The 16531-nt window shown below is 41.0% G+C and overlaps 1 protein-coding gene across 1 annotated transcript in view; it reads right to left on the reverse strand.

Moving 5' to 3' along the window:
• The window catches only part of KMO (kynurenine 3-monooxygenase), a 164082-nt gene that overhangs the window by 8533 nt on the left and 139018 nt on the right, over positions 1–16531 (reverse strand). Inside the window, exons 13-14 of the mRNA XM_075596841.1 lie at positions 13351–13452; positions 537–596 (exon numbers count right to left, since the gene is read on the reverse strand). Coding sequence (XP_075452956.1) covers positions 537–596; positions 13351–13452 — 162 coding nt within the window. The remainder of the gene's footprint in view (positions 1–536; positions 597–13350; positions 13453–16531) is intronic.

Genomic DNA, 16531 nt, shown 5'->3' on the forward strand with positions numbered 1-16531 from the left:
CCCTCAGTGGCTAGTTAGCAGCCTTTGGAGAGGAACAAAGGCTTGGTAAAGGCAGGGAGGCTTCAATGCAGTCAGTGGATTAGTCTAGCTCCGGAGGCTGCCATTGGTTGCACAAAGGTGACCTCAAAAAACTAAATACAAGCAACAAAAACATGTCCACCTCATAGCTGGTAGGACACAGAACAAATGATGCAAGGAGAGAAGAGTGTTTCTTATTCATCCGGAAAAAATGTCAAGTGATCTGTTTCCTACTGTAGCTCCATTTCTGAGGGGCTTAATTCCCAATGCCATGCACTGACACGGAGGGTTGAATGGAGAAATGCCAATATACTTACTCCAAAAATACTTAAAAATATTGTTACTTTTTAGCCTTCTCAAAAGTAGTTTGTTTGCAAACAAGCCCATTCCATTAAAGGTTAAGTTAATGTCTGTGACAAATTACCGTTATATAACGATATACTTTGGTAACTCTTAGAAATACATGACACAGAGTAATGTACAGTATAAATAAGTCAAATTATTTAGCTTTCTCTAACCTTATTTTGCCACTTCCAGCGCTGTACCACTTCATGGTATCTTAATCTACTGAAAGTTACCTGAATAGGAAAAGTACATAGATTACTTTGCAAAAATACTTAAATTGTGTATTTTATTTTTAATGCACCTTTTCCTGAAGTAGCATTTTATTCCTAATATAGCAATCTGGGAGACTATTTAATGATGAATATTTATATAGACTGTCTCTCTATGGCCTAGATTCACTAAACTCTTAATTCATGGCACATAATCTGACCGTTATAGTGGTATTTAGAACTCATTAGCATAGTTAATTTCAGGAAAACACTGTGTTATCTTTATAAAAACAAGGTTATTAAAGTTTTGGTAAAGTAATGATAAAGAACACTTATGGGCACATTCATACAGTATGTCTCAGACAGGTCACCAAACCTACCCCATGATTACACTGCCACAAATGAGTATTCATGGTGCATTACTTTTTACTTCTTATCCACCTAAATGTGGTTTCCTTTAATGTTATGAGATCATTACATAAAATCACTGAACCCTGATTTCTTAAAATGATGGAAATTAATAAATAAAAGGTAATACATTAATAATAAATATATGAAATCATGTAAAATCCCAAATGAAAGGTGTTCAATAAAAAACCTAAAAATAAAAACAAAATCATATAAAAAAATCTATTGCATATCATGTAAGTAAAAAAAGTAGAAAATGAGAACCAGTAGAAGCTCTAATAAATTTAAACCAAACTAATAAAGCACAGTATTTGTTAGTCTTTAATGAGACCAAGACAATCTCAGGACTATGAAGTCCATAGAAGTCCCAAAGATGGGAATGCAGCTGCTCTAGCTGGTCCTTTCAGTCAAAATGTATCCAAATACGTGCAATCGAGTGCAAAAATCTTCCAATGGTGTAACCAAAAATAAAATTTGTTTTAAAAAAAAGTTAATAAAATTATTTCAATAATAAACAGAAGTTAAATTAATGTGTCTCAGTTAGTAGTGGCCTATTTTATCTGGCAACCCAATTTCTCTCATCCACTCAGTCTCCTACGCAAACCGTTGTAGATGACAGACCTGAATGATGTACAGTAATTCAGCATCTAGCAACGAGCCTTTCCTTCCCCTTTTCATAAGTAATATCTCGCTTCTTCAAGGTTGCGTATATAATCCCCATGCATGGGGGAGACAGAAGGGGGGATTTAAACCACTACCATTCGAACAAGGAAAGAAACATTACGATAAAAATGTATTACTGAGTGCTCCACCAGTAAACATTCATGAGTGCCCTCACTAGCTATAGGGCCAAAACAGACTGCAGATTAATAGAGAATAGAAAAACAAATGTGAAAGGTGCGCCAGTGAATTAAACAAAGGGTTGTAATAAATCCTTGAACCTACGAGCACTGAGCTGTGTGATTGAATGTCAGTTTGGTTGAAGAGCAGATGGATTAAGTGTGAATTTATAACCAGAAGGAGTTGAAACAAAGTAGTTAATTTAATTCACTAATATGTTAGTTAGCATTTAATACTCCAAAGGTGGGATTAGGTTTAATGTAATTCACTACCCAGCAACGCCTATTGTAACTAAAATAAGCACTGACTTTAGCTCTTTGGTTTACTTTCCATCATTTAAATTATTAGGTGTGTTACTGGAATTTGCTCTGGCTCTCTGATGGGTTTCCCATCATTACTGGATCATGCCATTTATTCCTTATCTCAGTAAAGTACTGTAGTGCCGACGAGTATTCTAAAACAAATCTGGGGCAATCACCAACAAGACCCAGGTACATGCTGGGTACATGCTGCAACATTCCAGGGACATTTCTGCAAACAGACTAATGGCCCATCGGATTGACAGTGGGGGTCCCTGGCAGTCACATTCAAACTGAATGGGACTGCCAGGGACCCTGCTGTCTTAATCTGATGGGCCATTAGTCTCTACTGAAATGTTGCAGCATGTACCCAGCATGCACCTGGACTAGCCCCAGATTTTCCAAGGCAAGTTTAAGACAAGTTTTAGAATACTCGTCGGCGCACCTGTATAATTATTTCTGAGTGTATTAAAAGGAATTTCTTTTTGGTATATACACTGGCGACACACTTTATTCGAGCTCGGCTAGTCCCACGAATTCGGGTATACCCGGGTGTATTGAGGTTTGTGACTGTTTTCTGCCCGAGTGCATTGAGGTATTTTCAAGGCAGGGATTGAAGCATTTTATTCCCGTTGGCTGCAATACTGCACAGTATATATATATATATATATACTGCATTACAATTCATGAATTTATGCCATCTGGTAGACACGCGAAGCATTGCAGCCTATTAAATCCTAATCATTATCATTTAACAGATCAGCCGCCCGTCAGCCAGGCATGAACCCAGGCTGGGAAGGCAAACGCAACGGGGCTTGTCAGAGGTGAGGAGCGGCGCATTCCAGGTATCTGCCAGGTACATACTGGGTATTTGCTCGAATAAAGTGTGTCGGTGCAGTAGTTTCACTTTCGGCGGCTTGATTTTTTTAAAATCACTATCACATTCACAATTAGTAATATAGGTTTTAAGTAAAATACAATTAAAGGTTATATCTTAAATTGTTAGTGATGTGAATTCAAGTGAATTTCTTTCTGAGCACACTTCCTTCTGTGCTCATCCATTTACTGATTCAGTTTCAGTTCACAGTTGCACGCACTTATTACTATGTACATTGAACATTTCACTTATTTGTATGGTTTCTAATTGATCACTCCTATCACCCCCCCTCCCACCCTTTTTCTGAGATTCAATGTAGCAAGGAGTTTATGCCCTCTTCAATGGTGCAGAGACTCGATTAACTATTGTTCACATTTTATTGTCACTCAGGATCGTGGAAATCAGCATTAGGTTTCTTTTTTTACAAGTGTCATTGGGGAGAGATCAGGAAGCTCTAGTTTTTGTCTGAGGCCAGTTAAAATGATCTCTTTGGTGTAGTAATAGTGCTGCCGCAACAGCACGTCGTGCTGAGCAACGTTTTTTCAATATGGTGAAGTATATCAAAGTAAATGTAATAAATAAAAGGTGAGTATTCTGCGTACATTTGAAAGATAGATCATAGGCATATAGTGTATATTTTACACAATGGGTTACCACACGATCGAACTGAATTTTGTGTTTCCAGCGTGGTTTAGGGGGGTCCTTCCATGGTGCAATCGCTCCCTTAAACCCCCATGGCCAGGCTGGCCAGCACGGGGCAGGTGGGGGCAGGCACGGGGACCCCTTACCTCACACGAGGCTGCTTTGCAGGGCTTCCTGGTGGCTCGTATCCGCTCATACCCTCCCTCCGTTGTTGGACTTGCGCACAAAGCGGTCGGCAGGCTCAATTTTCGCAACGGGACCCGCGTGCTTACACAAAGGTGAGAAAGCTTCCCCGCCGGTGCACTTCCGACCCTCTCGTCCACTGTTGCCAGGCTAGCCAAGCAGTAGAGGCGGTTCCACCCTGCTCTGCTGGCAGGTGCGGAGGGAGAGGCTTGGTCAGTAGCGCGGGCATGGGCATACATTGCTGTTGGATCCGATGTCTCCCGTCACACCCATGGTTGTTGGAGCACGGGAGTTAGGTTTTCCTTCTGCGGCTAGGAGGCAGCCTCTGCATGGTGGAGGAGCCCTATTTTGGTTGCTCCTCCTCGTGGCGTGCCATCCATGGCAGCAAGCGGGGGGGGGGGAGGGGAATGGCGAGTTTACTTACCAGAGCAGACTCCCTCCCCCATCCACCTCAATGGAAGGTTGCATTATACACGTTGGAAATCACATTCCAAGGTACAGCCCACAGCAGATAAACCAATACACAGCACTGATACTAGGATAAACCAATCAGCTATCCTAATGTGGTATCTGTCATCACTGCTGGCCCATGTTTACATCAACTGTGCAAGCATCCCAATAGATTTGCCATGTTGAGGGAAGATATTGGGAGTGCTAGGGCAGGAATGGCAAGGCTGGGGGAGACTGATTCCTCAAGCAGCCAGGGGAATAGTTCCTCCAGCACAGAGGGGACGCAGGATGCTCAGATACCAAGAAATATTGTGGTGGTAGGGGACTCCATTATTAGGTAGGTAGATAGGGCAACCTGTTGACGTGACCGCATGAACCGAACAGTTTGTTGTCTCCCGGGTGCTCGGGTTCGGCACATTGCGGATTGGGTAGACAACTTGTTGGGAGGGGTTGGGATTGACCCAGTGGTCTTAGTACATGTTGGCACCAATGACAAAGTTAGAGAAAGATGGAGGGTCCTAAAAAATTATTTAAGGGATCTAGGCCAAAAGCTTAAGGCAAGGACATCCAAGGCAGTATTTTCTGAAATACTACCAGTGCCATACTCTACCGCAGGGAGACAGTCAGAGATTAGGGAGGTAAATGCATGGCTAAGAAAGTGGTGTAGGAAGGAGGGTTTTGGGTTTTTAGAGCACTGAGACTCCTTTTCTGAAAGTTGCCATCTTTATTCTAGGGACAGATTGCACCTCAATGAAGGATTCTTCTGTGCTAGAGTGGAGAATGTTAAAAAGTTTGGAGGAGATTTTAAACTATGATGGAGGGGGGGGGAGAATGAAACAGATAATGAACTAAATAGAATAGATGAGGAAACAAGGGGTTATGGAGGTAAAATGGGGGCACGTGCGAGTTTGACAAGCAGCGAGACACTCATAGTAAATACAGATAATACTAGAAAACTTCTAAAGACTAAACCAAGTGGCGCAGAACGGAAGGAGAAGATAAGATAATAGTACAGGCTGAAAAAAACTTTTAAATACATGCTTGCTAATGCAAGAAGCCTGACGGATAAAATGGGGGAGCTTGAATTAATAGCTACAAGGGAGCAGTATGATATCATAGGCGTTACTTAAATATGGTGGGATGAAACGCATGACTGGGCAGTTCATTTAGAGGGTTATTCCCTTTTTCAGAAGGATCGAGCAAATAGAAGAGAAGGTGGAGTATGCTTATATGTTAAACCGGATCTAAAGCCTATAATAAGGGAAGATGTTTACGAAGGGAATTATGAAAATGTAGAGACCTTGTGGATAGAAGTTAGCAGTGGAGGTAGAAGTATAAAGAAAATGTTTGTAGGGATATGCTATAAATCACCAAATATCGGTGAGATTGAGGAAGCTAAAATACTTTTGCAAATGGAGAAGGCATCAATACTAGGTCATGTTTGCATAATGGGTGATTTTAATTATCCAGACATAGACTGGGGCAATGAGATTAGCATTACAACAAAAGGAAACAGGTTTTTGGGGTGCTTAAAGACAATTATATGACCCAAATTATTGAGGAACCAACCAGGAGATGGGCAATACTGGATTTGGTAATATCAAACAATATAGAAGTAATAGCAAATATTCAAGTCCTGGAACATTTGGGTAACATTGATCTTAACGTGGTCTCATTTTAAACAAATGATCAAAAAACAGATAACTTGGGTTCAACAAAGACCTTAAACTTTAGAAAGGTAGATTTTAATAAACTGAGGATTAATCTACAAGTAATACATTGGGATGATGCTTTTATAGGGAAAAATGTAGAAGATAATTTGGCAGTCTTTAAAACATTGTTAGAAAAGCACACTCATCAGTGTTACCCTTTGGTAATAAGTATAAAAGAAATAAGTCAAAACCAATGTGGCTAAATAAACAGGTAGGGGGGGATGGAAAAGAAGAGGCAGGCATTTAGATTCTTTAAATCAGAATGGACGGAGGAATAGTATCAGAATTATAACGAATGTAACAAAAATTGCAAAAGGGCAATCAAATTAGTAAAAATGGATAATGAAAAAAGGATTGCAATAGAAAGTAAGATCAACCCTAAAAAGTTCTTTAAGTACCTTAATAACAAAAAAATGAGCAAAGAAAATATAGGACCCTTTCAGTGTGAAATGGGCAGGCAGATTATTGGAGATAACGGAAAAGCAGAGGTATTAAACAAATTCTTTGCCTCTGTGTTTACCAGGGAAGAATCAATTTCAATTGTAGTGCCGCAGGAGGAACCACAACCTCCATATTAATGAACAATTGGTTAACTGAGGAAGAAGTACATAGACAGCTTGAAAAGATTTAAGTAAATAAGGCACCTAGCCCCGATGGCATACAACCAAGAGTTCTCAAGGAGTCAAGTTCAGTAATAGCCAAACCATTACATTTAATATTCACGGACTCCATTTCCACAGGCTCAGTAGCACAAGATTGGCGTAAAGCAGATGTTGTGTCTATATTTAAAAAGGGAGCTAGATAACAATCAGGGATTTAGAGACATGTAAGCCTGACTTCAATAATGGGGAAACTACTTGAAGGTTTAATACGGGATATTATTCAGGAATACCTAATGGCAAAAAAAATTATTAGTAATAGTCAGCATGGATTTATGAAGGATAGATCATGCCAAACTAACTTTATTTGTTTCTTTGAGGAGGTAAGTAGGAATTTAGACCCGGGTAATGCAGTTGATGTGGTCTACTTAGATTTTGCAAAGGCTTTTGATACGGTTCCACACAAGACTTTGGGGTACAAAATAAAGCAAATTGGACTCAGTAAAAATATATGCACCTGGATTGAAAAGTGGTTGAAGGACAGGCAACAGAGGGTTGTCATAAATGGAACTTTTTCAGGTTGGGCTAGGGTCGTGAGTGGAGTACCTCAGGAATCCATACTGGGACCCCTGCTTTTTAACTTGTTTATGAATGACCTTGAGGTTGGCATCGAGAGCAAAGTCTCCATCTTTGCTGATTATACTAAATTGTGTAAGGTAGCAGAATCAGAGCAGGATGTAATTTCTCTCCAGAAGGACTTGGAGAGACTGAAAACTTGGGCAGGTAAAAGGCAGATGAGATTTAATACAAATAAATGTAAGGTTATGCATTTGGGAAGTGTTGCAGGGTACATGCAACCACACACGCGGGTTCTCTTGATAAGGCTTCTTTATTGAGCCTTAAAAATATACAGCATACAAAAACAAAATAGCTACTTTTCAGCAGACAAAAACAACATAGCTTCTCCTCAGCATAGAAAACAAGGCAGCTTCTCTTCAGCATGCAGGACATAGACAGTTCATCACACATGTACTTTGAAAAACAGACCTTATAGCAGTAATCTCTTCAGTATTTCAATCCTGTCTCCTGACCAGCTAGCTTGAATGTGTGTACAGCCTGGGTTTTTAAAACACCTTGATTATGCAGATGGGGTCAGACTAATTAAGCAGCCCTTCTCAACTGAAACTTAACCTCGTCACTGCTGCACTGCAAGCCTAAACATAGGTTTGCCAGGTATATGGCTGGTGACGTTCATTCACCCTGTCACAGGAAGCAAGAATAAAAAGGCGACACAAATTAAATGGGGATAAATTGGGGGAATCCTTGATGGAGAAGGATTTAGGAGTGCTTATAGACAGCAGGCTTAGCAATAGTGCCCAAAGTCATGCAGTAGCTGCAAAGGCAAACAAGATCTTATCTTGCATTAAACGGGCAATGGATGGAAGGGAAGTAAACATAATTATGCCCGTTTACAAAGCATTAGTAAGATCACACCTTGAATATGTAGCACATTTTTGGATGCCACACCTTAGAAAATACATTATGGAACTAGAGAGAGTGCAGAGAAGAGCCACCAAATTAATAAAGGGGATGGACAATCTAACTTATGAGGAGAGGCTAGCTAAATTAGATTTATTTACATTAGAAAAGAGGCGTCTAAGAGGGGATATGATAACTATATACAAATATATTCGGGGACAATACAGGGAGCTTTCAAAATAACTATTCATCCCACGGGCAGTACAAAGAACTCAGGGGCATTTCTTTAGCTTGGAGGAAAGGAGATTTCACCAGCAACAAAGAAAAGGGTACTTTAAAGTAAGGGCAGTTGTAATGTGGCTTTCATTACCCATGGAGACTGTAATGGCTGATACACTGATTTGTTTAAAAAAAAGGTTGAACATCTTTTCATGTCTTGAAAGTGGCTCGCAGGCTTATATGCTTTGGCCAAAGGGTTAACTAAATGACACTTTTTTCAAGAGATATATTGGTATTTTACTGTGTATTTTTTTCACATTGGATGTTGCTCTGGACTTCTTTGTTTCTGGTTTTGAACATATTTTTAGAAAGGAAAGGTATACAGGGATATACTGTACCAAATAAGTAAACATGGGAAGGCTGTTGATCCAGGGAGTAATCTGATTGCCAATTCTTGGAGTCAGGAAGGAATTTATTTTTCCCCTTATGAGATATCATTTGCTGGGGTTTTTTGTTTGCCTTTCTCTGGATCAATAAGTAAGGATAGATATAGGATAAAGTATCTGTTGTCTAAATTTAGCATAGGTTAAACTTGATGGACGTATGTCTTTTTTTCAACCTCATCTACTGTGTAACTGTGTAACTATGTAACAATGATTTGTAAAAAGGGTTGGAGAAGGTCCTAGTGGTTTTGGCGTCACGCGTCTAATTTAAGGTGGGTTAAATAGACCTGTTGGGGGCGGCAGTTTGGGGGGTAAGTGCTTGTTCTTGCCAGACGGGCTCAGGCGGCATTGCCTTGGGGTAGTATCGAGTGGGCGGGGTCAAGCGAACGTGACACCCGGGAACCCACTCGTGACAATGGCCAGCTCTATGGGGCTTGGCTGGGTATGAGGGCAGCAGAGCAAGGCCTGGCTGACCCCCTGCCCTTAACACATTAAGTGAGCTCACTGGCAGGGACTAGCAGTTACTCTATTATTGTTTCATAAACATAGCTGCGGCCTTTTATACCTTCAAACCGAGTCTGTCATTACTTGTTTATCATATTTGTGTATCGGTCAACAAGGGGAGGTAGTGGTCCCTCACAGCCTCCCTGGTCAAGCAATCCCTCCAGCCAATTGGTTGTGTGATGCCCATGACCAGGGGGAAAGCCCCAACTCACATCTCTTGTGTCTCTGGGCCACCTTCACGGCCCGGAGGAAGGACTGGGGGAGGGGCTAAGTAGAAGCCTTAATGCTCAGCCGGGAGTGGTAGTGTTCCTTCTGCTCCTGTCTGTAGCAAAATTCCCACCCACCCATTCCTATCTCGAAGGTAGTCGGGGGCAAGTACTTGCTCTGGGCCATTCTGTTGTAATGGGAGAGAGAACGATAATCATGGTTAAGCTGCTGAGCTATACTGCTTGTAAACAATTAGCATGTACCATTATATTTTACAGGGCAAAGTCTGAAGACTTCCCGAGAAATAGAAAGGACTGAAGTTCCTAAAGGAGGGGTCAGTTTGGCCATTTTTGCCACTGTTGCGACGGCAGTTTGGGGGGTAAGTGCTTGTCCTTGCCAGACGGACACAGGGCGGGCATTGCACGAGTGTAGTAGCGAGTGGGTGGGGTCAAGCGAACGTGACTCCTGGGAACCCACTCACGACAACAGCCGCTCTTTGGGATTCGGCAGGGTATGGGAGCAGCAGGGCAAGGCCTGGCTGACCCCCTGCCCATAACACATTAAGAAAGCACCCTGACAGGGACTAGCGGCTACTCTATTATTGTTTAATAAACTAATCCGCAACCTTTAATACCTCCAAACTGAGTCTGTCGTTATTTGTCTGTCATATGTGGGTATCGGTCAACAAGAGGAGGGAGGGGGTTCCTCCCAGCCTCCCTGGTCAAGACTCTCAAATAAAGGTTAAACCCTTTTTTGGTTACCCCTGCTCCTTATATAAGGGTTCAAGGGAGTTAGCTCTTGGGCTCAGTAACAGTGTACGTTTGAAATGTACAACATTTAATAAAAATATTTTGTGTTGTTCCCTTTCCGGGCATGCTAGTGAGCAGGGATTGCTGGGGCATGAGTTTCAAGGGGGATTTTGCGGAAGAATTGTTGTCAGAATGTGCCTAGGTAGTTGGGGTCCGAAGTTGTCGGTTCCCCTAAAAATGTACCCGGAAATCATGCCTGATTGTCCTAACAATATCTCCCCTCGAAAACGCTTGCGCGACTCACCGCTATGGTTCCCTGCTTCAGCACAGCCCAGAAAGGTGAATGGTACACAGGGATGAAAAGTGTCCTTGTAGCTGAGGGGATTCCTAGGTTAAGTGGGGTACCCCAGTAAGTTCCCAGGTAGCCCACAACTTGTATTGGGTTTGTGGGTGTCCCCAACCATAGATAAGGTTGTGGGGGACTCTCAGAGTCCAGACTAAGTCCAAAAGCTAGTGCAAGGGGAATAAGGCTGATAGGAATAAAAGTACATCTTTCTATTCCCCAAACCCAGAGACTTAGGAGTATATTAAAAGTATACTTTAATACATGTACTGTAATGTTTGCACTGTGTATGCTTGGGACTTTCGGAACCGATGTCCAGGCAGGCTGCCAGGGCTACCACGTTGGTGCCAGTAAGTCTGCTGGATATCGGAGTTCAAAGTAGCCAGAGGATGCCAGAGGTGTTAAGACCAATTGGTTGGCAGGGAAAGGCTCAAGTACCCAGATCCGGGGAACAATGGCAGTCATTCAGGACGGAGGACTCATTCAAGGACAGAGGTGGCAAACTCACGCATATCCCTTTGCTATTTCATATTTCCCGCTGACTCGGCTTTTCATACCGGCTTAGCTCTGATTGACTACTGAGAAAGTTCCCATGCGATGATTGGCTGCTGAGTTTCATTAATGAAACTCAGAATACTATAAAGATTCTGTGAGCCAATGAGATCCCCAGTAGTAAGAGCGTGGGCGGGCTTTTCAAAGTTTCTTGTGCGTGAATAGCAAAGCAACCGGCTTCGATTTTAAGCCTTAAAAGTCTGCCTGCCAGGTTCTAAGTCCCGATTTTAGCGGCCAAGTTCTCAAAATCGTACGTAGCGGTCGCGGCTCAGATTTTAGTTCCAGGAGTTTGGTACAAACTCGCAGTCAAGAAAGTCCAAGTTCTAAGAAGAGAAGGGAGCGTGTGGAACTTCACACCGATTTAGGAGCCAGGAGATTCCAGGCTACTGTAAGCCTTGGTCAGGGTAAAACTCTAATTTAGAGTTCCCTGCACCTAGGGAAGTCTAGTTTTCAACCCCAGACCCCCAGTAAGTGTGTCTTTTCATCTGTGTTTTGTGTTCCATTGTGTGTAAGCGAATTTGTGCGAATAAACTACAATTTATTTCATTACCTTGTTTTGCTCAGTGAATAATCCCGGTTAAAAATGTGTAAATTGCCTGGTCTCCCGTGACAATGCCCTATCTAGGAGTAGGATTGCCATTGCAGCCTCTGGTAAGATGGACAGGAACAATCTGGTAAGATATTCAGTGAGGTCTGCAAAGCCAATAATCTTTGGGAGGCCCTCTACTGTTAATTCTAAAATAATTTCTGCGAAATCTATTTTTTAGATTTTCTTGTTTCTCTTGGAGTTGTTGCACAACTTCTTTCATAGCATTTTGAGCTCCAGATCATTATATGCACCAACAACATCCTCCATCTGGTTTTCCAGGTCCTGTGTCCACACCCCAATTGTCGAAATATCATGCTTCAATTCAGCCACTACAGATTGTAATTCTGAATGCAGAGACAATTTGAAGTCCTTGACGAGGATTTTAATTTATTTGGCTAATATCGGAGCCGAGTTATGTAAATCAGGATATGAAAAGGTGGGCTCAGAGGAGGTTTCCTGCCATCTTTGTATGGGTCCCTGCTACCCTTTGGTATGTGCATTTGTATTTTTATAGCAGTACACTTGTGTATGTGATTTTATCTGGAGTCATATACACGTGTTACACGTATTACAAACGCATCCCTTAAGAACTGAGATAGTACTCACGAAACACGTAGGAAAGGCTGGTTGCTAAATCTACCACCCGAAGTATGTCATCCAAGTTTTATGTCCCTACATTGAAGGAGACTGTATGGAGGAGAAATGCAGTGGGCAGTCAAGTCGAAACAACTGCCTGTGATATGTTTTCTTGTCAAGCACTTCTTTGGCCTAGACTTTGCATTAAAAGCTGTGTGAAACCCCTGGCATTAGCTTAAAGGGATTCATTTTCATTTAGATAAGAAGTAAAGAGTGATGCTCTACAACCACTCATTTGCATATCATTACCCAGAGTCCATGGCTAAAGTGGAAGCAATGTAAGCGGTTTGATTATGGGATAAGGCAGGTTTCGGGACCTGTCTGAGACATTATTAACACTGTACAATGGAGGGTTTCATTAACCTTTTTTTTTTACTTACCACAACTTGTTTGAGTACCTTAAGTCTTGGTGTTTTTTCCAGCCAGATCCTGAAATAGGTACTTCTCTCTCTTTCTCTCTCTTTCCCTCCCCCCTATCCCTAACTATGAGTTTTCCCAGCGTCAACCTTAATGGAGCATAGCGGATGAATATAATTTAGGCTCATTTGCATATTATTTAGAATAATGGCTGTTGGAATGAACACAATGCATTTTACTAGAACAGTCACATTATGTGGATTTGGGCCTTAGTCGTTGTTTTATAATATTGGGTGCTATGAAGTGTCAGGTCTCCTTCTAGATGTTAAAATACACAACTGTTATGTCGATATGGCCTTCTAAAATTAATTTTTTAATTTTTTTATTTTGATGCCATAGTAATGTATGGTAAATATTGATGCCATACAGTGAAATATATTTTGTTCTAAGATCACAGACAACCAATTTGAGATTATTTACTACTTACTCACATTTACTTAATGGGAATGAGAACAATGCAATGTGATTATATGGGATTTTATGATTTGTAATGAAAATGGGAATCCAAAATAAAATATGACATATTTTTCCAAATATTAAATAGAATTTCCCTGTAACCCAGTAATGATCTAACAATATGGGTAATAATATATGGGTTAGGAAATTAACATTTTAAAAAAAACTGCTTACCATTGAGTATAATGGAACAAAAGTGGAAGGCATTAATGTATTAAGAATATTGTCTACATGTTTGCGAAAAATGAACCACTTCGAATTGACATGAGCTCGCATCTGTTTAAAAAATGTAAAAAAAATAATTAATATGTAGAAATGAAACAATGAAATTACATTTTAATACAACACAAGTACAGTATAAAGATGTAGGAAACGTTATTATGTCAGTCAACGAGATGTGTTAACGCTACCACGTTATTATTGCAAGTTTGTCATACTTGTGTTATCTTCTTCATGCTCTCAGTATTTACCACTTCAGTTTTTTACAGTTGTCTTATTTATTGTGTTTAATACATTTATTTATACAGGCTGTGCTTGTCTGTTCCATTATTTTGTTTCACTTTCCAAGGTTCCCCTGGATAGGGGTTTCTGGACTTTGGACCTGATTACCCTGGTCCATCCATACAGACTGAGCATGCCAGTATTTATTTACTACCCCTATTATTAGTCTAGTTGAGCACGGTATAATATTTGTATATATTACTATTGATTTATGCTCAAATAACCTATTAAAAAACCCTGGGGCCAATGCTAGTAGTCTTCATAACCCACGTATCGACCATTTTTAGCTGTTATCGGGCAAAAATGCCCTCAGCGATTCAGAAAGGCTCGATAAGTGTGTTGCGTCACCAAGTGAGCCAATATAAGCCACTTGTCGGCAGGTTTTGAAACTCTAGTAGCCTCCATTAGCTTATCGAGGCTAATCATGGCTCTAGAATGGCGATTTCCTCCCAAATTCCTCTCGCCAGAAAAAGTTGGTGTGAAGCTGGTGAGGCGGCAGCAAGAGAGGGACTTCGAAAATAAAATGACTTTTTCCTGAATACCAGCACCGGAGGCCCCCGGCATGAATCTGCTGCATGAAAAATGCATTTACAGACAACTTCATTACATTAGTGGCAAACCGCTAAGGCAATGAGGGGGTTAACTACGGGTGCCATGTTTATTGTAGATTGCCGGGTGGATCAAGGTGGTATTTGGACTTTGGTGGCTGTTTTGGCCTTGCGGGGAGGGGGGGGGGTTACGGGTGGAGTTAACACCTTCATTACCTTAGCGGTTAATACCGCTAAGGTAATTAAGGGGTTAACCCCTCCCGCTACCCACACAGTAGGTATAAATACCCAGCAAGGGCCAAATGCCACCTTCACCCATCCTCGCTACCCACAGTAAACATTCAAAAACACAACAACCCTAATACCCACCTTGTCTACACCCAACAACCTACACAACACATACAGTACTGTAATGGGCAAAATTACTATTATTCAGATATGAATAATAGCTCATCTGCCTATTCTAAAATCTAACATTAGCCTATTCTAAAATCAAACATAAGCCTATTCTAAAATCAAACATAAGCCTATTCTAAAATCAAACATAAGCCTATTCTAAAATCAAATAAAGCCTATTCTAAAATCAAACATAAGCCTATTCTAAAATCAAACATAAGCCTATTCTAAAATCAAACATAAGCCTATTCTAAAATCAAACATTAGCCTATTCTAAAATCAAACATAAGCCTATTCTAAAATAAAACATTAGCCAGCCAGCATAAATAAAGTAAATATTACTTTCCGGGGATCCCCTGCTTCCCGAGATACAGGCCCTGTTATGGGGTGCTGGTATCTCCTATGCAATTAAATGTCTCGCGTCACGTGACCGGAACATTTAAATACATAGGAGATACTGGCTCCCCATAAGGGGGCCTGTATCTCGGGAAGCAGGGGGTCCCCGGACCTGAAATCAACGCGGTTCTGCTCCGGAGACCCACTGCTCACGTACACTAGTATTAAAAATGTTATTAAAACCCTGCGATCGCTGGATATGCGCAGGGAGAGGTGGCTCTTTATGCTGCTGGCCCACCCATATCGCTGTAGATCCACGGGTTGCAACTTTTGAGAGAGGTGATTATCCTATCGCTGCTCCTCGCCAGTTTTGGTCATTTAGCTATCGCCGGTCTTCAGAGTCTTTCTGAATACCGTGATAACTACACTAAAAAAAACTGACGGCGTAACAGGCATAGTGAGATGGTTTATGAAGGCTACTAGCATAGGCCCCCCTATGTCTAATAGATGGATATGGTTCTTTTTAGAGATAACGGTGTGTATTCAAAAACTCAGAGGGTGACATTTTTCACCAAAAGAGTAAAAAAATCTCTTTATCATATGCAATAGAAAGTAAAGAGAATAACAAAGCTTATTTATTTACATTGGCAGTGTACTTACCAATATAATTACTATGTAAATTAGTCATTTTTGCAAATGCACTAATGCACATGCTATTAAATTAGCTCCAAACAGCTGAGATAAGAGATAAGTCCAGATGGAGAACAGGCTTATTTAGCTATTTATATTATATTAGCTTTTTACATGGTTATTAAACCACTATGTAAGTAACCTAACAACACTGCCTGCACTAGCAAAAAAAAAGAAGTGCATGCCTTCATAATCCTTATAGCTACTAAGGAGTTAATAGTTAAAAGTGTTAATGCCTTATCTCTACCATAACTACAGTACATACTTTCAAAGCCAAGGGGCCTATTCTAATAGCTTCGATATTGTAATTGCAACATCGAACGTGTTGGCATGTTCATAGCTCATTGTATAAAATTTGTGAAAAAACGGAATTCACTCTTGCATATCACACTTTATATACCATGTTACAAAAATGACATACCGCACTACTTTAAAGTTGCTTCACAAGCGAAATGAGCTGAACATGCGATTTCACTCCACCAGTCTGGGAGAGCTACTCAGATAGAGCAGAGAGCCACTGCATCTCCCCGCACAGCTCTTACAGGCGATCACACTGTTTTAATTATAATTTTTACTACGTAGGATTGAATTAGAAGATCTACGGAGCTGAACCGCATTAATGTGAATTTCGGGGATCCCCTGCTTCCCGAGGTACAGGCCCCCGTATTGGATGTCGCTATCTCCTGCAAGTTTAAATGCCTCGCATCATTGCCCATATGACAGGGACATTTAAACTTGCAGGAGATACAAGCACCCCATATTGGGACCTGTACCTTGGGAAGCAGGGGATTCCCGGACATGAAATACATGCAGTTAAGCTCCGTAGACCCCTGTTTCAATCACATGTAATTAAAATTAAAACAGCGCTTCATTACCTTACTGGC

The sequence above is a fragment of the Ascaphus truei genome, chromosome 4 (genome assembly GCF_040206685.1).
Source record: "Ascaphus truei isolate aAscTru1 chromosome 4, aAscTru1.hap1, whole genome shotgun sequence".
NCBI lineage: Eukaryota > Metazoa > Chordata > Amphibia > Anura > Ascaphidae > Ascaphus > Ascaphus truei.